This window comes from Oryx dammah, unplaced genomic scaffold, assembly GCF_014754425.2.
Source record: "Oryx dammah isolate SB20612 unplaced genomic scaffold, SCBI_Odam_1.1 HiC_scaffold_5, whole genome shotgun sequence".
Lineage (NCBI taxonomy): Eukaryota > Metazoa > Chordata > Mammalia > Artiodactyla > Bovidae > Oryx > Oryx dammah.
In genome coordinates this window covers 101,282,179-101,294,206 of record NW_024070189.1, presented here as the reverse complement: position 1 = coordinate 101,294,206, position 12,028 = coordinate 101,282,179, and the positions used below count along the sequence as shown (strand labels likewise).

General features: G+C 42.8%; 1 protein-coding gene across 1 annotated transcript in view; it reads right to left on the bottom strand.

Moving 5' to 3' along the window:
- NWD1 (NACHT and WD repeat domain containing 1) overlaps positions 1-12,028 on the bottom strand; it is a 76,753-nt gene that overhangs the window by 28,544 nt on the left and 36,181 nt on the right. Inside the window, 2 exon segments of the mRNA XM_040241163.1 lie at positions 3,733-3,941; positions 11,014-11,136. Coding sequence (XP_040097097.1) covers positions 3,733-3,941; positions 11,014-11,136 — 332 coding nt within the window.

Below are 12,028 nucleotides of genomic sequence, written 5' to 3'. Positions count from 1 at the left end.
ATGTACTCTGCATAGAAGTTAAATAAGCAAGGTGACAATATACAGCCTTGACGTACTCCTTTTCCTGTTTGGAACCAGTCTGTTGTTCCATGTCCAGTTCTAACTGTTGCTTCTTGACCTGCATATAGGTTCCTCAAGAGGCAGGTCAGGTGGTCTGGTATTCCCATCTCTTTCAGAATTTCCCACAGTTTGTTGTGGTCCACACAATCAAAGGCTTTGGCATAGTCAATAAAGCAGAAATAGATATTTTTCTGGAATTGTCTTGCTTTTTCAATGATCCAACGGATGTTGGCAATTTGATCTCTTGTTCCTCTGCCTTTTCTAAATCCACTTTGAACATCTGGAATTTCATGGTTCATGTACTATTGAAACCTGACTTGGAGAATTTTGAGCATTACTTTACTAGCCTGAGATGAGTGCAATTGTGCAGTAGTTTGAGCATTCTTTGGCATTGCCTTTCTTTGGGATTGGAATGAAAACTGACCTTTTCCAGTCCTGTGGCCACTGCTGAGTTCTCCAAACTTGCTGGCATATTGAGTGCAGCACTTTCACAGCATCATCTTTTTGGATTTGAAATAGCTCAACTGGAATTCCATCACCTCCACTAGCTTTGTTCTTAGTGATGCTTTCTAAGGCCCACTTGACTTCACACTCTAGGATGTCAGGCTCGAGGTTGGTGATTACACCATCGTGAATATCTGGGTTGTGAAGATCTTTTTTGTATAGTTTTGTGGATTCTTGCCACCTCTTCTTAATATCTTCTGCTTCTGTTAGGTCCATACCATTTCTGTCCTTTATTGTGTTCATCTTTGCATTAAATGTTCCCTTGGTATCTCTAATTTTCTTGAAGAGATCTCTAGTCTTTCCCATTCCGTTCTTTTCCTCTATTTCTTTGCATTGATGGCTGAGGAAGGCTTTCATATCTCTTCTTGCTATTCTTTGGAACTCTGCATTCAGATGCTTATATCTTTCCTTTTCTCCTTTGCCACCATAGTTTGGCCCCAGGTAAATAACAGGGAGGGAACACAGCTTCCCCCATCAACAGAAAATTGGATTAAAGATTTACTGAACATGGCCATGCCCATCAGAACAAGACCTAATTTCCCCCTCTATCAGTCTCTCCCATCAGGAAGCTTCCATAAGCCTCTTACCCTTCTCCATCAGAGGGCAGACAGACTGAAAACCACAATCATAGGAAACTGACCAATCTGATCACATGGACAACAGCCTTGTCTAACTCAATGAAACTATGAGCCATGCCGTGTAGGGCCACCCAAGATGGACAGGTCATGGTGGAGAGTTCTGACAAAACGTGGTCCACTGGAGAAGGGAATGGCAAACCACTTCAGCGTTCTTGCCTTGAGAACCCCATGAATAGTATGAAAAGGCAAAAAGATAGGATACTGAAAAATGAACTCCCCAGGTCTGTAGGTAGGTGCCCAGTATGCTACTGGAGAAGAGTGGAGAAATAGCTCCAGAAAGAATGAAGAGACAGAGTCAAAGCAAAAACAACACACTGTTGTGGATGTGACTGGTGATGGAAGTAAAGTCTGATGCTGTAAAGAGCAATATTGCATAGGAACCTGGAATGTTAGGTCCATGAATCAAGGCAAATTGGAAGTGGTCAAACAAGAGATGGCAAGAGTGAGCATCAACATTTTAGGAATCAGCGAACTAAAATGGACTGGAATGGGTGAATTTAACTCAGATGACCATTACATCTACTACTGTGGGCAAGAATCCCTTAGAAGAAATGGAGTAGCCATCATAGTCAACAGAAGCATCTGAAATGCAGTACTTGGATGCAGTCTCAAAACTGACAGAATGATCCCTGTTCGTTTCCAAGGCAAGTAATTCAGTATCACAGTAATCCAAGTCTATGCCCCAACCAGTAAAGATGAAGAAGCTGAAGTTGAACGGTTCTATGAAGACCTACAAGGCCTTCTAGAACTAACACCCAAGAAAGATGTCCTTTTCACTATAGGGGACTGGAATGCAAAAGTAGGAAGTCAAGAAATACCTGGAGTAACAGGCATATTTGGCCTTGGAATGCGGAATGAAGCAGGGCAAAGGCTAATAGAGTTTTGCCAAGAGAATGCACTGGTCATAGCAAACACCCTCTTCCAACAATACAAGAGAAGACTCTACACATGGACATCACCAGATGGTCAACACCGAAATCAGTCTGATTATATTCTTTGCAGCCAAAGATGGAGAAGCTCTATACAGTCAGCAAAAACAAGACCGGGAGCTGACTGTGGCTCAGACCACAAACTCCGTATTGCCAAATTCAGACTCAAATTGAAGAAAGTAAGGAAGGAAAACCACTAGACCATTCAGGTATGACCTAAATCAAATCCCTTATGATTATACAGTAGAAGTGACAAATAGGTTCAAGGGGTTAGATCTGATAGACAGAGTGCCTGAAGAGCAGGATGGAGGTTCATGACATTGTACAAGAGGCAGGAATCAAGACTATCCCCAGGGAAAAGAAATGCAAAAGGCAAAATGGTTGTCTGAGGAGGCCTTTGTGTACAGCACATCTCAATTTGGAATAGCCACGTTTCAAGTGCTTGATAGCAACATATAGCTGGTAGTCACCATATTGGACAGCAGGGCTTATAAGCTACCAATATTACTTACATGTTAACAAGGACCAATTACTTTTGTTACTTCATTGTAGAACGATCAATAGCTATTAATTATTTGGTGCTTACGATGTATCAGACTTTATTTTGGGGGGCTCCAAAATCACTGCAGATGGTGATTGCAACCATGAAATTAAAAGACACTTACTCCTTGGAAGGAAAGTTATGACCAACCTAGACAGCATATTAAAAAGCAGAGACATCACTTTGCCAACAAAGGTCCATCTATCAAGGCTATAGTTTTTCCAGTGGTCATGTATGGATGTGAGAGTTGGACTGTGAAGAAAGCTGATTGCCAAAGAATTGATGCTTTTGAACTGTGGTGTTGGAGAAGACTCTTGAGAGTCCCTTGGACTGCAAGGAGATCCAACCAGTCCATCCTAAAGGAGATCAGTCCTGGGTGTTCACTGGAAGGACTGATGCTGAGGCTGAAACTCCAATACTTTGGCTACCTGATGGGAAGAGTTGACTCATTTGAAAATACCCTGATGCTGGGAGGGATTGAGGGCAGGAGGAGAAGGGGACGACAGAGGATGAGATGGCTGGATGGCATCGCCGACTTGATGCACATGAGTTTGGGTGAACTCCGGGAGCTGGTGATGGACAGGAAGGCCTGGTGTGCTGCGATTGCGAAGAGTCAGACATGACTGAGCAACTGAACTGAACTGAACTGATGTACCAACAAACTGTGGGAAATTCTTAAAGAAATGGGAATACCAGACCACCTGACCTGCCTCCTGAGAAATTTGTATGCAGATCAAGAAGCAATAGTTAGAACTGAACATAAATAACATAACATATCAAAGTTTGCAGGATGTAAGTAAAGTAGTACTCAGAGGGAAATTTATAGCACTAAAAATGACTGTATTAAATACTATGAAAGGTCTCAAATCTTAAGGTCAGAAAGAACAATCAAGGTTATCTAATCTTCAAAACTCTAAGTTTTGAAGTCCCTTATGGCACCCTCTCAAGCGGTTATGTACTTCTGTCTCATTTCAGGGAACACCTCCTTATAAACACAATATGCTATCTTTGAATGCTCTGGTCTCAGCCTTCCTTTGCAAACAGGGCAGGTATTTGTTACCTTTGAGCCTGAAGCTGAATACACAACCTTCTTTGCCTCATCCACATGAAGGCTCCAGGTCTGAGATTCAGTGGGATCTTTTGAACCTCCATCCCAAATGGTGAATTTCTCCTGGCCAGAGAGTAAATCCCACAAGCGCAAGGTGTGGTCTTTCGAGGCAGAGATGGCAAGTGTCCCTTGGGCAAACACTTCCACACACCTCACCTCTCCTGCAACAGACCAGGGTGGAGGAGAGTACATTAGCTGGGAACATTTCGCCCTTCCAACTACCAAAACATCTATGGGCTTGCAAATCCCTGGTTTACCAAAGAAGAGATGTATAGATTAGAACATGTCTGAATTACAAATAATGGAGTGTGGGGACTTTTCTGGTGGTCCAGAGGTTACGGGTCTGCCTGCTAATGCAGGGGACACAGGTTCGATCCCTGGTCCAGGAGGATTCCACATGTTGTGGAGCAACTAAGCCTGTGAATCGCAGCTACTGAGGCCTCACTCTAGAGCCCGTGAGCTGCAACTACCAAGTCCTGGCACCGCAAGTATTGAAGTCTGTGTGCCTTCAGGCCCGTGCTCTGCCATAAAAGTAGCCCCCGCTCACCGCAACAAGAGGGAAAGCCCGCACAGCGATGAAGACCCAATACAGCCAAAAATAAATACATACATAAATGAACACATCAAAAACCATAATGGAATGTGGCAAAGCTAAACTGAATGAAACAACTGGTTGGGATTAAATCATTTGCCCAAATGTTGAATCTCTAATAAATAGATCATTGAAATGTATAAAAGCTCATCATCTAGGGGGTATTTAAAGTTAATAAACTAACAAACCAAAGTGAGGTTATAGAAAATTTCATACTCGTGGAGAGATATTTGTCTAAGAAAAACATGAAATCTGGAAGACATAAAGGGGAAAAATTGACCAATTGGATTGCATAAAAGTCTAAAATTTCAGAAGGATAAACTTGAAAGATATCACATACTGGGAGAAAATATTTGCAGTCTATAATAGATAAGTGAAGACCCTCCCTAATAAACAAATAGTTCTTACAAATAAGCAAGAAAAATGCAAATAACCTACTCACAAACTGGACAAAGAATATAAACAAGAGGTTTACAGAAACAGTACAGGTGGGCAACAAGCATGTGAAAGTGATACTCAACCTTACTAGTAATCACAAAAATCCATCATGAAATGCCAATACTATTATTATCCATTGTATTGGTAAAAATTTGATGGATTGCTTGCTGGAGTGCTGGCAGAGATACAAGAAATCAGTTATTCTTAGGCCCCACTAATAAGAGTATAAGTTGATAAAAACTTGCAAAGATGTAACTTGGTGACATTTTTTTAAAGTTAAAATGTGCAACCTCTTGGTTTTGATAATATACTATAGTTGTACAAGGCATTGCTAGTCTGGGAAGGTGTATAAAAGGTACATGGGAATTCTTTGTACTATTTCAACTTTTTCTGAGTCTACAGATTTTTTTAGTATAAGGAGCTAATAAAAGGGGGAAAACATGAAAAATGTGCAGACGATTTGACTAAGAAATCCCACCTCTAGAAATGGTGTCTTACAGAAGTAATAGCATAAGTGTGTGAAGATGGATAAGGACTTTAATTGCAATATTGTCTAAGTAAAACAAACAAACAAACAAAAAATTGGGGCCTTTCCTGGTGGCCCAGTGGCTAAGACTCCAACCTCCCAAAACTGGGGGCTTGGGTTCAATCAATCCCTGGTCAGAGAATTAGACTCCACATGCTAAAAACCCCACCCAGTGCAGTCAAATAAGTAAATGTATATTTTTAATGTTCAAAATGGATGGAAGGGGTACCCTGAGGGCACAGAAGCCATTCTAATCTTTATTAAAAAAACACCCAAAGGGAAAAACATGTGCAGTCACACACACTGAAGTCGATCAGGTTCTGGGGTCTCGCAGGTGTGGAGGGATTTAAAGGGTTGATCCAGCCCCAAAACTTCAGCACCCTGGTTAAACTGTGTCCAAAAGAGAACCTCGTTGTCAAGGTTTTTTTCTTGTTTAATCTTTCCTCTTTAACAGCAGCCTGAAAGAAGACAATTCTCTTTTTCCACTGGAAATATAAAACTGAAAAGCCCATCCTGGAACTCCCCTGGTGATCCGTGGCTAAGACTCCACGCTCCCAGTGCAGGGGGGCAGGATTCCATCCCTTGTCCAGGAACCAGATCCCACATGCTGCAATGAAGATCAAAGATCTTGTGTGCCTCAACTGAGACCCGACACAGCAAAGTAAATAAATTAAAAAATAAATATTTAAAAAGCTGAAAACAACCTAAGAAAAGGGAGCTGGTTAAATAATACGGTGTGTGTTAATTGCTCAGTCACGTCCGACTTTTTGGGACCCCATGGACTGTAGCCCACCAGGCTCCTCAGTCCATAGAATCCTCCAGGCAAGAGCACTGGGGTGGATAGTCATTTCCTCTCTCAGGAGGTTTTCCCCACCCAAGGATCAAAGCCAGGTCTCCTGCACTGCAGGCAGATTCTTTACCATCTGAGCCACCAGGGAGGCCCAAATAATATGGTACACCCATGTAAAGAATATTATGCAGGAATTAAAAATAATAAGAAGGAAGGAGGTATATATATATGCCCTGGAGAAGGAAATGGCAACCCACAACAGTATTCTTGCTGGGAAAATCCCATGGGCAGAGGAGCCTGGTGGCCTATAGTCTATAGGGCTGTAAAGAGCTGGACATGACTGAAGCGACTGTGCGCACACGTGCATACATGCACACACGCACACACGCACACACGCACACACACACACATATGCACTGACCTGACCATAATAGTCATTATTACTAAATAGCCAATATTTACTGAGTGCTTTCTGTGTGCCAAGCATAGCTGTTAACGTGCACTAAACTCCTTTAATCTCATAACAACTCTTTGAGATATTATTGTTATCCCATTGGGCTTCCCTGTGACTCAGGTGGTAAAGAATCCACCTGCAATGCGAGAGACCAGATCCACTGAAGAAGGGAATGGCTACCCACTCCAGTATTCTGGCCTGGAGAATTCCATGGACTGTATAGTCCATGGGGTCAAAAAGTGTTGGGCACAACTGAGTGACTTTCACTTTCACATTGTATAGATGGGGAAACTGAGTCATAGCCCGGGAGGGTAACTTATGCAAAGCCACATGGCTGCTAAGTAACTGAGCCAGGAGCTCAGCCAGGAGCCCAGACTCTCAATCTCTACAAAACATTGATACAATCTGTTGGGCTTCCCTGGTGGCTCAGATGGTAAAGAATCTGCCTGCAATGCAGGAGACCTGGGTTCGATCCTTGGGCCAGAAAGATTCCCCTGGAGAAACCCACTCCAATATTCTTGCCTGGAGAATTCCATGAACAGAGAAGCCTGGTGGGCTACAGTCCATGGGGTTGCAAAGAGTCAGACATGACTGAGCGAGTAACACACATACATTGTGACAGAAGCCAGCTGCAGCCCAGTGTGTAAAACAGCATGATGTGGTTTTTGACAAGAGCTCAAAAGACAGATCTATGCCTGCATAGTGAAGAGAAGTCGCTCAGTCGTGTCCGACTCTTTGCGACCACAGACAGTAGCTTACCAGGCTCCTCCATCCATGGGATTCTCCAGGCAAGAGTACTGGAGTGGGTTGCCATTTCCTTCTCTAGAGGATCTTCCTGACCCAGGGGTCACCCAGATCTCCCACATTGTAGGCAGACACTTTACCATCTGATCCACCAGGGAAGTCCTTACGTCTGCATAAGCCTAGAGAAAAAATTGCTAATGGCGTATAACAGAGTGTGTGCACTGGTCACTTCTGGGGGAACATTGAAGGATTGAGGGAGAGTAAAGGAAGGGAATTCTGTTTTAGAATTCACATGTCCCCAGTATTTGGAGTGATTTTTATTTCTTGAGATTGGGGTATTTTTCAACCAGAATTTTTATAAATAATAACACTTTATAATACTTCCCATACATAGGCCATTATATCGCTGTTAAAATGAATTAGTGGACCTCCTTGGTTGTCTAGTGGTTAAGAAGCCACCTGCCAATGCAGAAAACATGAGTTCAGTCCCTGGTCGAGGAAGATTCCACATGTCACAGAGCAACTGAGTCCACACGCCACGCCTCCTAGAACTTGTGCTCTGCAACAGGAGATGCCACCGCAGTGAAGAGCCTGCATATCGCAGTGTAGATTAGCCCCTGCTCGCTATAGCTAGAGAAAGCCGATGAGCAGCAACAAAGACCCAGCACAGCCAGAAATAAAATAAATAAAAACGAACTAGAGATATACACATGATATGGAAAGAGGCAAAAAAAAAAACCAGGTTGCACAAGTTTATATGTCTATATATAGCCATATATATCACACAGATATAATAACCAAGAAGGGAGATAAGAGTAGAGTGTTGTGAAATATTTAGAAAATGATGAGTTTTGAGTATTTATTACCTTGTTTCAATAGAATTGGTTAATTGTGTGTTTCTGTAATGTCATGTTTAAGAATGGCTGTTTGAACATAGGGAACAGACTAGTGACTGCCAAAGAAGAGATGGAGTAGGGAAGGGATGGACTTGGAATTCGGGATTAGCGGATGCAAACTATTTACAAACAGAACGGATAAACAACAAGGTCCTACTGTAGAGCACAGAAAATGATTCTCAATTTCCTGGGATAAACCACAATGGAAAAGAATATAAAAAAGAACACATATCTGTGCATAACTGAGTCACTCAGCTGGACAGCAGAAATGAACACAACTTTGTAAATCAACTATACTTCAATAAAAAAAATTTTTTTAAGAAAAAGAATGACCACCTCACCAAATTCTTGAAAATTTCAAAGTTGACTCTCTTTTGCCAGTGCAAAAGACCTCTAGCACCCTACCATGTGATGGGAAACTTTTACTTTTCTTATTACTTGCTTCCCTGGTGGCTCAGAGGGTAAAGCACCTGCTTACAATGCAGGAGACCCGGGTTCGATCCCCAAGTCAGGAAGATCCTCTGGAGAAGGAAGTGGCAACCTACTCCAGTACTCCTGCCTGGAAAATCCTATGGATGGAGGAGCCTGGTAGGCTACAGTCTACGGGGTCGCAAAGTGTCGGACACGACTGAACGACTTCACTTTCACTTTCACAGTGTTTTCAGGGCTTTCCTGGTGGCTGAGATGGGAAAGAATCTGCCTGCAATGCAGGAGACCCAGGTTCAATCCCTGGGTTGGGAAGATACCCTGGAGAAAAGAATGGCAACCCACTCCAGTATTCTTGCCTGGAGAATTCCATGGACAGAAGAGCCTTGTGGGGCTACCATCCATGGGGTTGCAAAAAGCTGGACATGACTGAACAACTAACACACACACACAGTGTTTTCGGTTTTTTCAGTAAATTGATTACTGAGTTTTTCTGATTACAGATAATAAGAGTTTGAAGACTTTAAAAAATGAATCAAGGTCGCTGTGAGTCAGATACTGTATAGAGATTGAATCATACTCTGGGAAAATAGCCATCCTGATGAAAATAATAAAATAAAGAGACTCATTTGTCAATACTCTATCAGTACCTACTCCACTGCAACCCCTTAGACAAAAAGAATAAAATTAAAGTATCTAATGCTGGGAACTTTGGGGTTAGGAAGTATTTTAATCTGTTGCAGTCTGTTTGGAAAGCAGTATGATGACACTTCTCAAAACCTATAGGAATGGTCAGACCTTCCAAGTCAAGAGTGCCACTCTCTGGAAATATTCAACAGAATGAAAAAAATACTGACCAAGAGTTAAAACAGATTCATCCCAGTATTATCCAAATAGCAGATAACTAGAAATAGCCTAAATAGCCACAAAGTGTTTAAATAATTTTAAAAATTTAATAAATTCTGAAACATGCATGATCTATTAAGATAAGTGAAATTTTTTAGTGCATTTAAACATTATAAAGATGAAGATATAATGAATCAGAGTAGCATTATTCACAACAGCCCCAAATTGGGAACAGTGTAAATGTCCTTCAAGTGACAAATGGTTGAAAACCCGTTGCTTGCATACAAGGGAATACGATTCAGCAATGGAAATGAACAAACTATCTATACTTGTAATACAAATGAACTGCAAACTTATTATGTGGACTGAAAGAAAACTGATGCAAAAGATGGCATAGTATACAATTTCATTTATAAGAAATGTCCAGAAAGCACAAATCTATAGCCTCAGAAAGCACATCAGTGTTTGCCACGGGGCTGGAGTGCCCACTCACACTGTGTGTGTCAGTCGCTCAGTCGTGCCCGACTCTTTGCGACCCCATGGACTGTAGCCCCACCAGGCCTCTCTGTCCATGGGATTCTACTGGAGGAGGGTGCCATTCCCTTTTCCAGGGGATCTTCCTGACCCGGGGATCAAACCCAGGTCTCCTGCATTGCAGGCAGATTCTTTACCATTTGAGCCACCGGGCAAGTGCCCACTCACAGAGGTGAGCTAAATAAGCAGCTATTGTTTGAAGCTACTGTGTTTGGAGTGATTTTGATTTTGCATTTTCCTTTTTCATATTCTTTTCCATTATGGTTTATCACAGGGCATTGGATACAGTTCCTATGCTATAGAACAGAATCTTGCTGTGTATCCATTCTATACACAGACGTTTGCATCTCCTCACCCCAAATTCCCATCCATCCCTTTTGCGATCCCCCACCCTTGGCAACCACAAGTCTGTTCTCTTTGCTGTGAGTCTGTTTCTGTTCTGTAGATAAGTTCATCTGCGTCATATTTTAGATTCTACATGTGAGTGATAAATATGGAATTTGTCTTTTTCTGACCTACTTAGTGTGATCATATCTACGTCCATCTGTGTGGCTGCAAATGGCATTATTTCATTCTTTTTGTGGCTAATATTCATATATATTATATATCTTACATCTTTATCTATTAATCCATTGATGGTTGCTTCCAAGTCTTGGCTATTTTAACTACTGCTGCTATGAACATAAGGAGGCAGGTATCTTTTCAAATTATAGTACAAATATATGCCCAGGTATAGGATTGCTGGATCATACGGCAACAATCTTTAGTTTTTTGAGGAACCTCCTTACTATTCTCCATAGTGGCTGTTCTGATTTGCATTCTTGTTTGGGGTGTTTTGTTACACAGCTGTAGCTAGCTGATGCAGGAACAAAGACCTCAGTTTTGATACAGAGAAGTGAATTGGTGGTAAATGGACCCTGGCAACTGACTGATCAATGTAGGACTCTAGGAGGAGCCGGATCATCAACCCCATTTCCCAAGCCTCACCTGTGTGTCCAGGTAGGATGTGGATCACCTGCTGTTCCTCCATGTCCCACACAGCCACCATGCCCTCCTGCGTGCCAACCAGCAGCAGCTTCTCTTCCAGGCTCCATGCCATGGCAGTGATGCCTGCAGCCACACAAAAATGAGAGCTCATGGGTCTGAGTTCTCAGCCATGAAACACTCCCCCCACTTCGCAGATAAGGAACTTGAGGCCCAGAGTCAGTTCCTGGTCCAGGGTCACACATCTGGAAGTGGCAGAGCTGGGATTTCAAAGCCAGCACTGTCAAGAGGCCAGATGCAGACTCTGAGCTGCTCTGAGGCAGGAGGATGGACCAAACCACTGTTCAGTCATAAGTGTCTCTAGTTCAGCGACTCCTACCCAGGGGCGATTCTGCCCCACACGCCCAGGGCACACTGGGAGATGTCTGGAGAAATTTCTGGTTGTTACAACTGGGCTGTCCATGTGCTCAGTCACTCAATTGTGTCCGACTCTGTCCCCATGGACTGTGGCCCACCAGGCTCCTCTGTCCATGGGATTCTCCAGGCAAGAATACTGGAGTGGGTTGCCATGCCCTTTCCCAGGGGAGTCTTCCCCACCCAGGGGTCAAACCGCATCTCTCATGTCTCGTGTATTGGCAGGCGAGTTCTTTACTGCTGAGCCACCAGAAAGCCAAGATGGAGGGGGAGGTGTTAAAGTCAGAGCCAGTCCAGGTCTGAGAATCCAGGATGGTGTTTCCACCTCACTGGGACAGGATATGAGGAGGTGGGATTTTTATTTTCTTTCCTTCCTTTTTTTTTTAAAAATTTGTGATCACTCACGAACTGTGTCACCTTGGAAATGTGAACTCAAACTTTTCATCTTAAAAACGAAGAAACTGGGAATCCCTTGGGGGCCCAGTGGTTAGGACTCCATACTTTCATTGCTGAGGATGTGGGTTCAATCCCTGGTTAGGAAACGAAGATCCTCCAAGCCACATGGTACGTCCATAAATAAATAAAAGCAAAGAAACTGAAGCCC